This window comes from Mastigoproctus giganteus, chromosome 7 (assembly GCF_048544385.1).
Source record: "Mastigoproctus giganteus isolate SK-2022 chromosome 7, ASM4854438v1, whole genome shotgun sequence".
NCBI lineage: Eukaryota > Metazoa > Arthropoda > Arachnida > Uropygi > Thelyphonidae > Mastigoproctus > Mastigoproctus giganteus.
In genome coordinates this window covers 65,776,012-65,795,590 of record NC_143581.1, presented here as the reverse complement: position 1 = coordinate 65,795,590, position 19,579 = coordinate 65,776,012, and the positions used below count along the sequence as shown (strand labels likewise).

The following is a 19,579-nucleotide window of genomic DNA, read 5'->3' as shown; positions in this document are numbered from 1 at the left end:
CTGAGACTTGGAAATGATTTGCTATCATACTGTGTTCCGTTGTGCAAATACTGAAGTGATAAATTTGTACGCCTCTGTGAAATATGGTGTTTCAATGCCATATGCAATTCCCTAGCTATTTCAGTATTTTGATTGCCAAGAGTTTTCATCATAAAGTTTATGGCAGCATCTGTAGTTAAAAAATTTGCTTTTTTGCAGCATAGCACATCTATTGCTAATGTTATAGTCATTAGTGTAGATACAGCCGCAGACAATAAATTAAGAAATGAATACTTGAATCTAAATCAATTAAAGCTTTCTGCATACAATATTTCAACTCAAAAAAGCTTTCAAGCATGGACAGTAAACTGTTCCAATGAGTCTTGGAATCTAATTGCATGACAATTTCTTTGCCAAATTCTGCTGCAATATACTTTTGTAAACATTTATCATTTTTGGTTGGTCATGTTGAGAAGAAGAAAAGAATAAAAGATCTATTAGTAATTTAAACCTTGAGTGTCAAATATCACATAAAACTACATAAAGTTGATTTTATAACCTTTATGCGAATAAATCATAAACTATTTTTTAAATTAGCATCGAAAAACCAATATGTTGGTTTCAATACTGGTATTCAAATAAGGGGGGGGGATCCCTGGATTTTGGTATTGTAAGCCTTAGTAAGGATGTCATCAGCATTTAGCATACACAATCCATTTAAAGCTTTATATACTTTATTATTATTATTAATATCAGTTTATTTCCAAGGAAATGTACCTTTACAGCTATCCAGCTAGAGGACAAGGGTTACATGATAATATGGATTAAATATTGACATACTATTGTACAGTTTATGTACAGAGTACTCAAATGGGTTAATACATTTAAGTACTCTGATAAATACAACAATACGTGGATGATGTAGCATCACGGAAATAATATCAACTAGAGCTTGACGAGGACATACATATCTGCTAGAGAGGAAGATTAAGTTTTGACCTTACACGGCTTCTGAAAGTCAATGGATAAACTATTAAATATTTCAATGGAATTAAATGGAAACATATTATCCAGGAAGTTCAGCTATCTTATTTAGCCATTTTAAAATCCAGTATTCCAGGGATAGGAACCTGGTTTGGTAAGATGGGGGTGCAGAGGACCATACAGTTGGGAAATTGGGGCTATGCAACGAAGAATATAGTTGATGATAAGCTGAGGATTATGAAAGTTGGAGATCTGTTTAACTGCCCATATAGTTGCATATGATTTTTTCCAAGTGGCATTAAAATGAGGCAAAAACATGAGGTCTTTGTCCCAGGTGAGGCTCAAATCCTTATGCTGGGTGACTTTTTAAACTAGGGAGTTCCCAATCATGATGTTCACATTGTTCATATTTCTCTTTTCGGTGATAGTAAATTGAGCAGTTTTTTCTTTGTTTATGGAGAGCCCAATCACATGGAGGTAAAGTTCTTGTAACTGTCGGTTGGAGATCACTGTGGTAGACTGGAGAGATTGGGAGTATTTTGTAACAACCAACAACTTTAAATCATCGGCATATGTGGTAAAGTTAGAATGATTTGTGAGGAAGTGTTCTAAATATGTGGCAAAGAGGGCGGCAGGGAGAACGCTTGGGGGGAGCCCTCTGGAGTAGACAATTCAGTGATGATGGTAATGATTTCTTATCCATAGGGTCCTGGACTGTAGGAACTCCTTAAGATCTAATAGATGGCTAGAGATTTTGAGCTGCCTGAATGCGAGGAACACAATATCAAGTTGTTTAAATGTACATTCTATTCTGAAAAGTGTGTCCACGAGGTTGGTGATAGTGGATCGTCCTGGCAGTACACTATGGAGGTATGGGAGGTTATGGCCAAACATATGATGGGTGAGAACAGGGAGAATGGCTTTTTCCATGATTTTGAGAAAGGTGCATCCTACAGCAACTGGTCTGTAATCGTTGGGCATTTTTGGGTTAGACTTCTTTAGGAGCCTAACCCAAAGACCACTAGATAAAATAGCCACTTTAATCAGGCATTCCTTTGAAATGGCTATTTTATCTAGTGGTGTTTTGGTTTGATGGTGGATTAACCTGTATTAAGGAGATGAGGCAGGCAGGCAGGGGTTTGGGTTTGGTTTCGAGTGACTTGGTCCACTCGAGGAAGTTGCTCCAAAAAAAAAAACAACAACAACAACAAATATCCTCCATTTATTCTTACGGGATGAAAAATATGTTTCCACAATTTTTTTACGTTTGCACAGGGTGGCAAAAACTTAGGTAAAGTTGAATTTCTGCAAATTGAGTATTATGTAAGCTGGAGAGTGCCTGTAGTTGGAAATATGTTGGCAAACCTCAAAAAGCTTGGCAGCAACATGAGCGTCAAGGTACATTTTTTACACTTTCATTCAACTACTTACCAAAAAATTTAGGAAGTGTTAGTGAAGAACAGGGTGAGAGGTTTCAGCAGGACATTAGAGACATGGAGATAAGGTATCAGGGGAGGTGTAATGTCAACATGATGGCTGACTATTGCTGGATGCTGAAGAGAGACTGTAAAGTAGAAATATTTGCGAGAAAATCAAAGAAAAGAAAATTTGACTCATTGTAGATTAGTTTTTAAGATAACAGGTGAGTGTTTAGTGGACTTTTTGTCATGCTATCCTTTTTAACAGTGTTTTCAACATGTATTTAAATATACAATGGTAAAAGTAGCATTTTGTTATAATTTCGGTGCACAAATTCTGACAAAATTTGTGAAAAATCAAATTTTCTTTTCTGATTTTTGAAGAAACCCGATGAGATGGAAACCAACGGAAATCATTATTGAAATCAGCATCAGAAAATGATTCTGAAATACCCTTTTCTGAGAAAACAGCGAATATTTTTCATATTCATAATTATTCACGTTGGTAACTAATACAATATGCATATGTATAATCATATGCATTCCTACAACACACGACTATCAGCCATTGTATGACCTGCAGCAGCTTTTTCTTTTACAAAAGTAGGTATTTTTGCAGGTAGGCTTTTACGAATATAAACCCTTCTCATTCATATTATAGATCTGATAAGGCTGTGAGTTTAACTCCTCCACATATTTCCGAAATTCTGTGCAAAATGAATCAGCTGCTGCAACAGGAGCACTACTTCTGTATGGTATTTGTGAACTTGCTGCACGAGGGAAGCTCTGCTCCCCATGTTCACAAATACCATATCGTTGCTTAAATATAGTCAGCCATACAGATGAGGCAGAGAACTCATTTTCCAAATCTGATGTTTCATGAAATAACTTAGCTTTATGTACGTACATTGAATCAGAGACAAATATTTCTTCTTTTTTTTTTGAATGAATCAGAAAAGTAGGGCAGAACTGAAATCTCCATAAGATGACTTTTTCACATTCTTTCATTTAGAAGGACCAACACTACTATCACAGTCTGCTACAAAATTCTATGCAAAATGAATTCTGAAACTCATGGTGCTTTGTGTTGATTTATGGCATTTTTATTAGAATATAACTGCTGTATGCCTAAATTATTTGTTTTTTATATGATTGAAGATTTCAGTGAAGGGGAACACATTTCACCATAATACCGTATGTAAAAAATCCACAGAATTCCAGTTATCAGTATTATTGCAAATGCAATAAGATCGAGTATGATCTTCTATAAGGCATATTATCAAAAAAAAAAAAAAAAAAAAAAAAAAACACATGCTTGAATAATCTGCAACTAACATTGTAACAATTTTCAAAAAATAAGTTGTACTTTTAATATTTAAGTTAATAATAATTTAACAGCATTAGCATTAGTAGAGGCATATGATGCAAGAAAGCAAGCTTATATAGCATCAGGCAAAAAAAAAAAAAAAAAAAAACCTTTCCCATTTCACCCATCCATTCACTCCAAATATTTGTCTAGTTCTGCCTTGAACTTATTTAAGTTGCTGACCTCCACTACACAGATGGAAGTTTGTTCCCGCTATCAACAACCTGCTGGCAAAAGGTGAATTTCCACACATCTATTCTATAATTTTTTGTCTTTCCTTGATTTGAATTTATACTCCCTCAGGTGAGTAATCTGAGCAAGAGGAAGAATCTTTAACATTGAGCTTGCTCAATTCATTCAAGGCCTTATACACCTCAATTAGATCACCTTGCAGGTGCCTACTCTCCAGCCACTGCAATTTGCAGAACTTAAGAAGCCTTTCTTGGTAAGAGCATCCATTTGTTCCACTCACTAATCTCATTGCCCTTCTCTGTACTCATTCCAGCAGCTCTACATCTTTTTTAAAATGAGGCCTCCAGACCTGTATACTCAAGGTCACCTTATTATTATTATTGTTGCTCTTATATTATTTCTCCCTGATTGGGGGATTCCACTCTGTGACGGGTACTACTAACAAGTACACAGGGTGGTTGTAATGTCTGGTGTTACTGTTGGTCAAGGAAATCTCTGACTATCCTTCTTGTACCAGTAGTTGTGGATGTTATCAATTCCTGAGTTCGCCAGTTGTGGGTGTTCCTGATTGACCGTTTTACTTCTTCTTCTTCTTGAATCTCCCACTCTCTCATCTCTTGTATGTCCTTGGTTTTCTTTCGTTCTACTTCTATCCAGGGTGCTCTGCTGCTACGTCTTATTTCACTGCTCCAGATATTTCCCCAGAACTCCACAATCATCTTCTTCTCGGGTGATCCATTTCCTGCTTTCTCATCTTCACCCAATTTCCTGTAGAAGGCTCTTTGCTCCTCATCAAAGATTCGGTTGTTTATTGTTCTCTGGGAGCTCTCTTTGTATTGGTGTAGTCACTTGCTGAATGCGAGGAGGTTCTGTTTCAGTGTGTCCAAGTATTCTCCTATTCTCTGATTTCTGGTCTCACCTTTGCTGTGGAGATGCTGTCTCTCTTCATAATGCTCTTCACCTTTCCAATCAATTTCTTACTTCTATTACCCTGTTCTATTTCGACTGGGTCAACTGACATATCTTGACTCTTAATTCTTCTATCTCCTGCTGTAGTCTTCTTTCCCAAGCTGGTGGTTCCTTCTGTTTTTGGTTCTTCTGCTGCTGGTCTCTCGTTTCTTTTCCATCAATCCTAGTAGCTGCAATGGCAGCACAGTATACGGCTGTGTGGATAGTCTCCAGCATTGCACCATTGTTGTTAAGTTAATGTGGCATTATTTGCCGAATAAAATCCTCTCCACAGGTATCAATAAAATCCTCTCTTGGCCTCTTCTTGTGGGGTCCATTTCTTTGAATTCTGTTAGGGCCTTCTTCCACTCATCTCCTATTCTGGATATCATGACTTCGTCTCTTTCCACTTCAGCTACTCTGGGTTGTATTTCTTCTTGTTCTTCCTCCTCTGGTTCCATATTGACCCTATTCTTTGTGCTTTGTAGTTGATCGCTCACATCCTGCTTGATTTTTTCCAAGATGGCAGGAGCTATTAGGTTCTTCGTGACGATGGTCCTTCTTTGGTTCACTAATTGCTGTTCGGTGACCTGAATATTCGGGTATCGTTCCAAACACTTGGTACGTAGTCGCGACTTGTACACTGTCATATCGGTCTCTAGCCTGGTTATTTCATAGTATGCTCACATGATGTACATATTCATTTCAATGCTCCACTTCATGGGTTGGCATCTTCTTCCTTCCTGGGTGGTCACTAGCACAGTTGCGCAGGAAGCACTTCCAGTTGGTGAGGCTGGATGGTCTTACCCTTCTCTTGTGGTAGCCTTTTGGGGGACAGCGCCACTTGCTCCACTGCCTTGCTCGGGAGACTGTCTCCAACTTTCCAAGCCACCCACTCTGCCTAAGGCCTGAACGCGAGTGACTTTATCCTGCACCACACTCAATGCAGTATGAATAATATATATCTGCGACATCATCCATCTATGGAGGTGGACTCGTTTAGCTTCAGCTTATGTACAGTGGTGTTTAGTTCTCACGAGTGACACCAGATGGCACCACTATCTACGTCAGCCATCACTCCAACCTTGGGGAAGATAAGTCCAATGGAGTAACTTTTGCGATTTTTTTTTTTTTTAATTATTATTATCATCATTTAATATTATTATTAAATGGATTGCATTGCAGGATGCCGACCGGGCTAGCCGAGTGGGTAAAGTACCTGCCCGGCAACCCAAAGGTCGCGGGTTCGATTCCTGACTCGGGCTTGGATCAAAGTACTGCAAAAACCTTGGGAGGTGCAATATGGCCACAGAAGCCGATGTGCCAACAATTACCAAATCAAAAAAAAAAAAAAAAAAAAAGCATTGCAGGATCATCTAGACAAGACTGCAGTAATAATTCTGACACAGCATGGGTTTGTTAAGGAAAAGTCTTGTCTAACAAATTTGATTGGATACTATTATGTGGTCACACAGGGAGTGGATGCAAAAAATAATTTTGATATACTTCGATTTCAGGAAAGCTTTTGACACTATTGCACATGGAAGGCTGCTGTACAAATAGGAGCACTATGGTATTAAGGGTAAATTGCTACAATGGATAAAAGAATGGTTGAGTGGGAGAAGGCAGAGAGACTGTAATCAAATGGACACTGCTGTTCGTGGACTAATGTTATTACTGGAGTGACCCAGAGTTCGGTGTTGGGTCCACTGCTGTTTTATATATTTATCAATGATATTGATGAAGGTATATCCGGTTTAGTGTTGAAGTTTGCAAATGATACAAAGGTTGGCAGGGTTGTTATGCTACTGCAACAGGATCTAGGAAATTTGGGCAGATGGACTGAGAAGTGGCAATTGAAGTTTATCATTGACAAATGCAAAGTACTGCCTAGGTAGAAGTAACCCCAGAGAAACATACCAACTGTGTGGTGCTACACTTAGTTTAGTAGAAAATGAAAAAGACCTAGGAGTAATTGTGCATTGAGATATGAAATTTTCTGAGTAGTGCTGACAGGCTAATAGAGCAGGTCATGGGGTTTTGTTAATGATATACAGGAATTTTGCTAGTAGGGAAAAGGAGGTGATTATCCCTTTGTATAAGGGATAATCAGGTTAGGCCGCACCTTGAGTACTAAAATGTCTCCAGACTTATACAAGTCTGGAGACATTTTAGGAGGGATGTAGAATTGCCCGAGTGTGTACAGAGAAGGGCAACAAGATAGGTGAGGGGAATAAAGGGGTCCTCATACCAAGAAAGACTTCTGCGAACTGCAGCTGCTGGAGACTAGGCACCTGCGTGGTGATCTGATTGAGGTGTATAAGGTCTTGAATGAATTGAGCAGGCTCAATTCTGATGGTATTCCTCTTACTCAGATTACGAACCTGAGGGAGCATAAATTCAAATTGAGGAAAGAGAGTAATAGAATAGATATGAGGGAAATTGCTTTTAGCAAGTGGTTAGTTGATTGCTGGAATAAACTTCCATCTGTCATTGTGGAAGTTGATAGCTTAAATAAATTCAAGGAGGAAATTGGCCAAACGTTTAGAGGGAATGGATGTGTGAAAGTGTGTTTTTTTTTTGTTTTTTTTTTCTTGGCTGATGCTACATAAGCTTGCTTTCTTGCATCACATGTCTCGATTACTACTACTACATCCTGTCTAACTTTACTCCACATACTTAGTGTTTAGCAATCTATTTATACTGGATCATTTCCCAATCATAATTTATCTAGCCTGTTCCAAAAGAGAATGTCATAATCTCTATAACATACAGTTTCCATGAATCTTTAACTACACCAATATGAAAATAAGTAAATTATTTTACCCAACACGGATCTTGAGGATACCATGAAACAATTGAGGAATAGTAGAGACAAGACGACCAATATATAGAATAATTTCCTGTTGCAGAACAGCTTGATATATATCATGATGTTGGCATTGGCTATATATAATATCTTTTACTTCATTTGGAGTTAAGGGATGATCAATCACTGTTTCTGGACAGCCAAATATTCCAACAGTAATCTAGGAATAAATTAAATGTAATTATAATTTACAAGACAAATCCTTCATATATGTTCTATGTAAAAATCTATTAGCGAGACAAGGGAGTTATTTTTTTTTGTCTATGTTTTTATTAACAAGATAACCACCATAATGTTAAAGAAAAAATGATACATGAAGCCGCTGTTTTTTTTTTGTTATTATTTAGTAACTAAGTTGTGCAAAGTCCTTTTCTTTTAACTTCAAACTTTCTGGAAGTTGCTATTTTGCAACCATATTACAGAATCAGCACAGATGGATACAGTACCTGTAAAAACAGGTACTGTATCCATCTGCTAATGTTTCCACTTCAGAAACTGAACTGCCATCACAAAAATTTTGCAAAAAAACCATATTAAATAAAATAAAATACTCATCTGAACATCTTGTGTAGTATTATAAAAATAACGAATTTGCACATTTTCACTTGTAAACGATATACTGCCTGTAAAAACAATTTTTTGAATATAGTGTTTTTAACTATTTCAATTTAAATCATAAAAAGGACTCAAATTAATTCTAGAGAATGACAGACAATATTTGTTGTCTGCCCATTGTATTTGTTATTACAATGGGCAGATGATGTTGAGTGGGAGAAGACAGAGGGTGGTAATTAATGGGTGTTGCTCTTTGTGGACTAATGTTATTAGTGGAGTCCCACAGGGTTCGGTGATGGGTCCTCTGTTGGTTTGTATATTAAATAAATAAATAAATTTTCTGTTTATACTCCGGGACGACCAAACGGTCAGAGGAGTTCACAAGATAGAATACAAGAAACAGCACCGTATTCAGCAGTCACGGGTTTGAACCCCGGTCACTCAAGGTACGTGTACGTATGCACCCGCGCGCCTGACCACTAGGCTACGGCGGCCTTTTTTTTTTTATCAATGATATTGATGAAGGTATATCAGGCTTAGTGTCGAAGTCTGCAGATGATACAAAGTTGGCAGGGTTGTTAATGACAGTAATGGCAGTGTGCTACTGCAACAGGATCTAGATAATTGGGCAGATGGGATAAGAAGTGGCAACTAACAAGTGGCAAGTAAAGTACTGCATATAGGTAGAAGTAACCCCAGAGAAATGTACCAACTGTGTGGTACTACACTTAAGGTGGTAGAAAATGAAAAAAACCTGGGAGTAATTGTGCAGTCAGATATGAAGTTTTCTGAGCTGAATGCAGACAGGCTGCCAGGGCAGGTCATTGGGTTTTATCAATGATATATAGGAATTTTGCTAGCAGGGAGAAGGAGGTGATTGTCCCTCTGTATAAGGCAATGGTCAGGCCGTGCCTTGAGTACTGCATACAGGTCTGGAGGCCTCATTTTAGGAAGGATATAGATTTGCTTGAGCGTGTACAGAGAAGGGCAACAAGATTGGTGAGGGGAATGAAGGGATCCTCTTACCAAGAGAGAGGCTTAAGTTCTGCAAATTGCAGTGGCTGGAGACTAGGCACCTGCGTGGTGATCTGATTGAGGTGTATAAGGCCTTGAATGGGTTGAGCATGCTGAATTCTGATGGGATCCTTCCACTTGTTCAGATTACGAACTTAAGGGGGCATAAATTCAAATTGAGGAAAGACAGATGTAGAATAGATGTGGGGAAATTTGCCTTTAGCCAGCAGGTGGTTAATTGCTGGAACAAATTTCCATCTTTCGTTGTGGAAATTGATAGGTTAAACAAATTTAAGGAGGAACTAGACAGGTGTTTGGAGGGAATGGTGTGATTTTTTTTTTTTTTTTGGCTGATGCTGCATAAGCTCATACACTTGCTTTCTTGCATCACATGCCACTACTACTACTACTACTATTAGAAACAGCTAATTTAGAAACACTTAACATCAAGTATGAAAGTTATGGATGACTGGTTATTCTTTAAAAAGAGCTATTTTTCAGAAGAATATGTAGGTACCTTATTTCACATGCATGCATGCACACGCACACACGAGAGTATTTAAAAAAAAAGCATTAGTTTTTACAGGATGCGGTTAAAATCACAATTAAAAATTTCACTGCCATTTACATAAATAGGGTGTACAAAAACTTATAAACCCATTTGTATCAACATCATGTTTATTGACAGTACACACATTGGAGATTTATATATAAAATATTACATTAGGCAGATGCCTGCCTCCTTGATCGCTACACTTTCGTAGTCAGGACACTACACTTGACATCACTTTCTCAAGAAGTTCTATCGACAATTCTCAAATTATGTTCTGAATTTCTTTGAGAGCCATAATTCTTCTTGGTTTGTACAAGTATACTCTGTCCTTGAGTAAGTTCCAAAGGAAATAATCTGGGACTGTGAGATTTTAAGATCTCGGAGGCCAAACGTTTCCAAATTGTGAGATCAAATGATTTAGGAATATTTCTTGAAGCAATGTCATTGTTTCTCTTATCATTTGACTCATTGCTCCATCTCTAGAACCATATTTCCTCCCTGTTTTCATCTTCCAGCAATGGCTGCAGAAAAGTTATTAACATTTGGCGATATTGTTCACCAGTGACAGTAACAGCATTTCCTTCATCATTTTCAAAAAAGAAAGGTCTGGTCAATTCCTCCCTGTTTTCGGCTTCCAGCAATAGCTGCAGAAAAGTTATTAACATTTGGCGATATTGTTCACCAGTGACACTAACAGCATTTCCTTCATCATTTTCAAAAAAGAAAGGTCCAGTCAATGAGCCATAACACTATGCCATACAGTCATCTGTGCATCATGAAGTGACCTTGGGTTTGTCTGTTTGCAAACCCATTTAAGTGGAAGTGTGCCTCATCAGTTATCAAAAGGTTTTTGAAAAAATCTGGTTCTTTTACTAGGGCCAGGCACTCACTTTCAAACTGCGACCTTTCTTTCCGACATTAAATTTTCATCTGTCTGTATGCTGCAGAGGTTTCACAATGCCAAGCCCATTGGTTCAACAGTGGCAGCACATTCTTTGTTATTTCAAATTAAAACTCCAATTTCGAACCAAAACCCTGAAGCAAAAATAAAATTTTTATCACTTTAATTTAAATATTTAAATGGGTTGACTACTTTTGAGACACCATCATGTATAAGTGGTTCCACCATTCCATTTTCAATCATGACTCAATAATTATTTTCCAAATCTCTCACATGCTGTGCACACTGAGCCCATCTACCAGGTGTCACATGATTTAATGGTTTTTTGCTTGCATTTAAACTGGCAGTACCACCATTTGCAGAAATATTGGTGGCAGGGCATCTAACAGGTGCCCATATTATTGTGAATTTTTTTTTTTTTTTAATTCTGCTTTGAACCATGCCAATATTTCTTTTGATGAAATAAATATTGCTTCTACCAATGAGAGAGTCAAAATAAGTAATGTTTACTAAAGATAAGTTTACTAAAAATCTGCTTGTTTTATCAATTTAATTATTATTATTATTTTTTTTTTGTATATTTATTGGCTGTATATAATTTCAGCCATATCATGCATGTTTTTGGTTTGCATGGCGAAGTGTACCATCCTCCTGAAAGATGCACTTTCCTTGTATATAGGGTACAAATCATTGATTAAAGACAGCAATTTCCATTCAAGAATCTAAGAATGGTTTCTTCTGCATTCAATATATTGTTGACACACATTTGATACCATGATTGCCAAATTATAGAAATGTGTCATGTCAATCCAAAAGCAATTTTGCCCAGTTACCTGTCACCCAAGACCTAAGCTCCTTAGCTGATATTTCTGGAATTTGGAGGTTGATATTTCTGGTTTTTATCAAGTAAGGAATTTTTTCAAGAAAAGAGACTAATTATGTGCTTCCCTCCTCATGTAGGTGGCTAAAATGCAATCCAGTCTAAACTCCTTTTTCCCTGTAATTTGAATTTACAGACCCTAGTTCTGGAATCCTTCATAAAAGTGAAAATTTTGCCTTCATTAATTTTACCATCCCCTCTCAGAGTCTTATAGACATCCATCTATAAGATGCCTGGCTGCCAAGCTCTGTACTCCATATAATTGATGTCTTTCCTCATAAGTAACCCTTTTGACAATCTCATGCTGGTTGTCCATCTGTAGACTCTTTCAAGATGCTCAATGTTATTTTTTTTAGATAAGGTCTCCATACTTGGACACAACATTCCAAGTGCAATCTTACAGCTGCCATACATAGTGGGATTATGACTTCCTTATCTCTACAGGCTACTGTTTTATAAATCATTGATAGGTCACCATTAGCTTTCCTGGTCGCCTGTTGACAGCGCTCAGAGAACATCATATCTGCCAGTATCATAACTACAAGATTCCTTTTTTCCTCTACTGTTTTTAATTCAACTCCCCAAGTGTATAAGTTATTTTGGGATTAGTATTCCCCAAGTGCTACATTAAAACAGCTGCCACTTTTCTGACTATCCTTGAAGCCTATTCAAACCACCCTGAAGAGCTGCTGCTTGATACTCATCATCATTGGCTTTCCTAATCTTTACATAATCTGCAAATTTTGCCATAAGAACCCATATCCTTCCCCCTCATCAGTGTTGTTTATAAAAATCAGAAACAACAGTTGGCCAAGAACCAATCCTTCAAAAATCAATCTGAAGATTATCAGTTAATCGAAATCCTCTTCCTTCTGTCCTGCAGCCTTTCAATAAGAAAAATAAGTGGAAGAGAAATTGAAGCTTAAAGTAAATAAAGCAACAGGGCTGGTAGAATGTACTGAATTATATTAAAAGAAATAGAAGAAAGGTAAGAAAACCTTGTCCATAAAGCACCTATAAACAAAGTGATGATATTGCACCATATGGCACAGTACCACCAAAAAATAAGGGGTTGTAGTTGTTATATCCAGGTTGCACTGTCTGTTCTGTGTGTAAGAGAGAATGAGAATACTTTTTTTCTTATTTCTATAAAAAACAAAAAAAGTGTGCTGTGTACATGCAGGCATGACAGATGTAGTAGTAGTAGTAGTAGTAGTAGTAGTAGTGGCACATGATGCAAGAAAGCAAGTGTATGAGCTTATGCAGCATCAGCCAAAAAAAAAAAAAAAAAATCACACCATTCCCTCCAAATGCATGTCCAGTTCCTCCTTAAATTTATTTAACCTATCAACTTCTACAACGACAGATGGAAGTTTGTTCCAGCAATTAACCACCCGCTGGCTAAAGGCAAATTTCCGCACATCTATTCTACATCTGTCCTTTCTTAATTTCAACTTATGTCCCCGTAGGTTGGTAATCTGAACAAGTGGAAGGATCCCATCAGAATTCAGCGTGCTCAACCCATTCAAGGCCTTATAGACCTCAATCAGATCACCGCGCAGGTGCCTAGTCTCCAGCCACTGCAATTTGCAGAACTTAAGCCTCTCTTGGTAAGAGAGGTAACTGGTTGGAGTATATGTGCTGTCCCTTGTGTCTGACAGGTATCCCCCCTCACCCACTTGACTATGGTGTGGGTAAAACACCTAGAAAAACCTTCTCCACCCTTACCGATGCCATGTTGTTTTCTTACGCAGCATGGTCTTGGATGCTGACACTGGCTTCAGCTGGTCTGGCATGTCAGAGTTCTGAAAAAAATGCCTAGATGGCAACCAAACCCCTACATAGGGCTTCCTAGCCATATTACTTATCTCCTATTCTCATACCCACGGTCTCGCCTCCCCAATCCCAGGGGTTGTAGGGTGGGGTGGGCCCTACCACATCAAATACTATTGCTAATCACCCCCCCCCCTCTAGAGGGCAGGTTACCTCAGCAGGGGTGGAATCCTCTCTATTGGTCAAGACATCAAAGGCAGATATTGTTGGGATAGCAGAGACATGGTGTCACACAGATATAAGGAATGCTGAACTGGAATTTGAGGAGTACAATGTGTACAGAAAGGATAGACAGGATAGAAAGGGAGGAGGTGTTATGCTGTTAATTAAGAAAAACATAAAATCAAAAGAAGTGCATCCAGTTGATATAGATGAACAGTGCACTGTTGAGTCAGTTTGGTGTGACATAGGCTCTGCAAAAGCAAAAATAAGAGTAGGAGTGTGTTATAGGCCTAATGACTCGAATGAGTACAATGAACAATTGTACAGAGAAATAGAGTGGGCTAGTAAATCGGAATGTCTTATAATGGGGGATTTTAACTTCCCAGATATTGACTGGAACTTGTGGGTTAGTCACTCACACACTAGTCAGACTTTTGTGGATTTATTGGATGATTGTTTTCTGCAGCAGCATGTTCGAGAGACAACCAGAGAAAGTAATACTCTTGATCTGGTTATCAGCAGTGATCATTTGTGTATTAAGAATTTGCAGATAAAGGAACCACTAGGTGGCAGTGATCACAGTGTACTGATGTGAGATTTCCTTAAAGATTTAATTACCATCAGGGGTAAAGGAAAGCGTTTTTGCTTCCGTAAAGGTGAGTACAGTGGTCTCCGACAGTTTTTAAATTCTGTACGGTGGGATAAACTGACGATGTTACCAACAGTAAATTCTAAGTGGGAAGCATTCAAGGAATTAATCGTGGAAGCTACTAAAAGTTTCATACCTATTAAGAAATACTGTTCAAGGTTTAGGCCTAAATGGTTATCTAATGAACAAATGAGACTCGTAATAGAGAAGAAAAATGCATGGGATGCATATAAATTATCAAGCGACTCAGAAGCCTATGGCAGATATAAGCTAGTCTGTAATCAAGTGACAAAGGAGGTTAGGCAGGCGAAGGCAGATTACGAGAAATCCTTGGCAAAAGATGCTAAGAAAAACAGCAAGGATTTCTTTACTTATATAAACTCAAAAAGGAAGGGGATGAATCTGATTGGTCCACTTGACATCAATGGTTCGACTGTTGATGATCCTGCTCAGATAGCAAACAAACTGAATGAGTATTTTGCATCTACATTCACACATGAGGAATTATTAAGGTTTGAAAATGGCAGAAGGTTATCAAATTGTAGCAGGATACTTAATGATTTTGTAATAACTGAAAGCAAAGTGGAGGAGAAATTGAAGTTAAACATAAGAAAAGCGCCTGGGGTGGATGGGATCTATCCAGTTATATTAAAGGAGGCGGCAAAGCAACTAAGCAAACCCTTAGCCATAATTATGATAGCGTCCTTGGACTCAGGGGAGGTTCCCACGGACTGGAGATGTGCAAATGTATCCCCAATTCACAGAGGGGGATCGAAGGGTGACACGAGTAATTACAGACCAGTTAGTTTAACTTCTGTTTTGGGTAAAATAATGGAGTCACTGGTTAAATATGCATTGCAGGATCATTTAGACAAGACTGCAGCAATAATTCAGACACAGCATGGGTTTGTTAAGGGAAAGTTTTGTCTGACAAATTTGATAGGATATTATGATGTGGTTACAAAGGAACTGGATGCAAAAAATAATTTTGTTATTATATATTTGGATTTCAGGAAAGCTTTTGACACTGTTGCGCATGGAAGACTATTGTACAAATTGGAGCAGAATGGTATTAAGGTTAAGTTGCTACAATGGATAAAAGGATGGTTAAGTGGGAAAGACAGAGGGTGGTAATCAATTGGTGCTGCTCTTCTTGGACTAATGTTATTAGTGGAGTCCCACAGGGTTCGGTGTTAGGTCCACTGTTGTTTTGTATATTTATCAATGATATTGATGAAGGTATATCAGGCTTAATGTCGAAGTTTGCAGATGATACAAAGGTTGGCAGGGTTGTTAATGGCAGTAATGGCAGTGTGCTACTGCAACAGGATCTAGATAATTTGGGCAGATGGGCTAAGAAGTGGCAACTGAAGTTTAACCTTGACAAATGCAAAGTACTGCATATGGGTAGAAGTAACCCCAGAGAAACGTACCAACTGTGTAGTACTACACTTAAGGTGGTAGAAAATGAAAAAGACCTGGGAGTAATTGTGCAGTCAGATATGAAGTTTTCTGAGCAATGCAGACAGGCTGCCAGGGTAGGTCATGAGGTTTTGTCAATGATATATAGGAATTTTGCTAGCAGGGAAAAGGAGGTGATTATCCCTCTGTATAAGGCAATGGTCAGGCCACGCCTTGAGTACTGCGTACAGGTCTGGAGGCCTCATTTTAGGAAGGATGTAGATTTACTTGAGCGTGTACAGAGAAGGGCAACAAGATTGGTGAGGGGAATGAAGGGATCCTCTCACCAAGAGAGGCTTAAGTTCTGCAAATTGCAGTGGCCGGAGACTAGGCACCTGCGCGGTGATCTGATGGTATATAAGGCCTTGAATGGGTTGAGCACACTGAATTCTGATGGGATCCTTCCACTTGTTCAGATTACGAACCTAAGGGGGCATAAATTCAAATTAAGAAAAGTCAGATGTAGAATAGATGTGTGGAAATTTGCCTTTAGCCAGCGGGTGGTTAATTGCTGGAACAAACTTCCATCCGTCGTTGTGGAAGTTGATAGGTTGTATAAATTTAAGGAGGAACTGGACAGGCATTTGGAGGGAATGGTGTGATTTTTTTTTTTTTGGCTGATGCTGCATAAGCTCATACACTTGCTTTCTTGCATCACATGCCACTGCTACTATTACTATTATTATCCACTCCTTTACCTCCCCCTTTTACACTGCAGGAGAGAAGGTTGTCTTCTGAACTACAAGACTCAAACTGTCATCCTTGGGCTCATTTCCAATAAAACCAATAATTTAATTATTTTTTTTACATTTTTCTTTCTTTTTTTGAACCTTCTCTGGCAAGCATAGGTATTTCCAGGGTTCGCCCTACCAGAGACTTACTCAGCCCTAATGCCTGGCCCACCTCTACATGGTTAAGGACAGGCAATGGTAAGATCTTTTCTTCCAAAGAAGCCAGATGAAGAACAGATCACCACACCACAATGCTACACTAAGTAGATTACATTATAATCTTCACGTTTCTGGCCTTTTGTGCCACAAAACAGACTCTGTTTTGTGTCACAAAAGATCACAACAGAGTTGAGGAGAACCCCAACTGCTCATGGAACAGCAGTTTCAAGAACAGCATCTAAAGTAGTTGAACCCACGGCATTTTACCACTTTCCTTATCTCTGGCCACGGTGGCCTGAATGCCAAACTATTTGAACTGAGATCAATACCTAATCCAAGTGCGGATCAATGGAGACATCGGATCACATCCTTCACAACTGCCCATACTACACAGACATTAGAACAAGTCACCAAATCCTAACAGGAATTGTGATAAGAGGGGATTCATATTCCCTGCTGACTTCAAGGGAAAACTTCCTTGCCTTCTTTGAATTTGCTAATAAGGCTTTCCATACTTGACTTTTCACTAGCCACAATGTAAGTACTAGACAGACTTCAGACTCTATGATTGGATGGGATCATTGCGACTCTATGATTGGATGGGAAAATAATATACTGCTTCTACTCAATATAGAACTTCTGCTAGCTCTGACATGGCTTGGATATGCTAAACTACCAGGAATGGATAGCAGTATATTATTTTACCACAGGGATGAATAGACATTACTGTCATTGTTCTTTCAACTTTACTTCTTAAGTGTCTCATATCTTTCAACTTCCAAGGTGACTTCAATGTTTAACTTGGAATTCCCTGGGAAGCCCAGTGAGAACCCTTGTGTATAGAACCTGGCATGCCTGCTCATGGTGAAGGATGGGAAGCAGGGGTGGCAGGGGTGTTTGCCACATCCTGGCTGCTAAATCACCAGTTGCTGGCCTACACCTTTCACAAGCCCACACCTCAACTACATGGCTGGTGAATAGGGGAAACATTGTGTCGTATGTACAAGTACATATGCACATTGCCCTTTCTGTACCATGTAATATAAAAATAATATAAAATAAATTTTATAATATAACATTATATAATAAAAATATATAGAATATATTATATATAATACTGTATTTGATAAAATATAATAATATAACAATAACATAATATAATAAAATAAAATAATGTGAGGTAAAAGGAATGAGAAACTTTGATTTTACAAACATAACATTGAAACTTAAACTTGATAGGAGACACAAAATTAATATAATGGAGCATAATTTGGTAGGAGATAAAACTGGATACTGGAATATATATATATATATATATATATATAATGTTATTACTGCATTGGGATAGAAGTTTAGGGAAATATTTTTAATTGTATTCAATTTATATTTGAATTGTATTAAAATTGAATCAAAATGAAGTCTCAGACCAGAGCAGCAAAGAAAAAGGCTCAAGGTAGTGGGAGTATTGTGGCTCAGGAGAGAACTGAGGGGGGGGGGGTTGTCTTCTGAACCACAGCCTTTTGAAATGTACTGCTTGTTTGATGTTTGTGGAGCAATTAGGAACAAGACATGATATTGCCAAGCACACACAAATTGTCTTTGTGTGTGCTGGATGTAAGGATTGTGAGGAAATGAGGTGCCGACTCATCGTTGTTCTGGGCCTTGAGAGCTTGAAGGACAGGGTAGTTGCCACGGAAGGACTTAAATTGAGGGCCCATCAAGCTCTCAGATGCCCAAATCAATGCCAGAGCTTGCACTTGAACATCAGGCAGCACAGCGGCAATCCCCAAGGTAAAATGTGCTGGTCCCACAGGAACTAGTTGTTGTTGTTGGTGACTCTATTGTCAGGGAAACGGGGAATATATTGTGCAAAAAGGATAGGTGGAATAGGACCGGAGTATGTCTACAGTGGCAAAAGTTGAAGTTATTAAGCAGATATCATATTTTAAGGACACAAAAGGTGATACTGTTTACACATTGGCACCAATTATATTAAGAGTAGGAGAACGGCGGAATTACTTAACAAGTTCAGGTCAATGTTGAAAAAAAGCTGTGAATTAGGGTTGAATTTGAAGGTGTCTGCAATTCTACCAAGACACGATAGGAGGGAGTATATGATGAGAGACTTATCAATCAATTCAGCCCTGGAGAGATTGTGCAATGGCTCATGGGGCAAAATTTTTCACAGCCTGGTGTGTGCTTGTTCACAGGAGAGACTGCTTCTACAGGGATGGGATACATTTAAATAGAAAAGGTGCTAGGAGTATAGTAAATAAATTTGATGGATTTTATGTGCTGGTCAAGACATCAAAGGCGGATATTGTTGGAATATCGGAGACATGGTGTCACACAGAGATAAGGAATGCACAATTGCATTTAGGGAGTACAATGTGTACAAGAAGGATAGACAGGATAGGAAAGGTGGAGGGCTTTTAGTTTTGCTATTAGTAACGAAATATAAAATCTAAGGAAGTCCATCCAGTTGACATTAGCATTAGTAAAGGAATATGACACAAGAAAGAAAGCTTATGCAGCATCAGCCAAAAATATTCCTCTCATTTCACTCCTACATTCATTCCAAATGCCTGTCGAGGTCAGCCTTAAATTTATATAGGCTACCAACTTCCACAATAAAAGATGGGAGTCTGTTCGACCAACCGACTACCTAATGGCTAAATGCAAATTTACGCATATCTATTTAACAACTGCCTTTCCTCAAATTGAATCTGTGCCCCCTTAGGGTCTTAATTTCAGCAAGAGGAAGAATCCCATCAGCATTCAGCTTGCTCAACCCATTCAAGGCCTTATACACCTCAATCAGCTCACCTCGCAGATGCTGCAATTTGCAAAACTTAAGCCTTTCTTGGTAAGAGCACCCCTTTGTTCTCCTCACCAATCATGTTGCCCTTCTTTACTCATTCTAGC

At 38.4% G+C, this 19,579-nt stretch overlaps 1 protein-coding gene across 3 annotated transcripts in view; it reads right to left on the bottom strand.

Annotated features, from left to right (window-relative positions):
* LOC150082968 (putative phosphorylase b kinase regulatory subunit beta) overlaps nucleotides 1-19,579 on the bottom strand; it is a 735,196-nt gene that overhangs the window by 186,438 nt on the left and 529,179 nt on the right. For all 3 annotated transcript variants that reach the window (XM_090377701.1, XM_090377699.1, XM_090377700.1), the window contains exon 24: nucleotides 7,714-7,916. In XM_090377701.1, coding sequence (XP_090233827.1) covers nucleotides 7,714-7,916 — 203 coding nt within the window. The remainder of the gene's footprint in view (nucleotides 1-7,713; nucleotides 7,917-19,579) is intronic.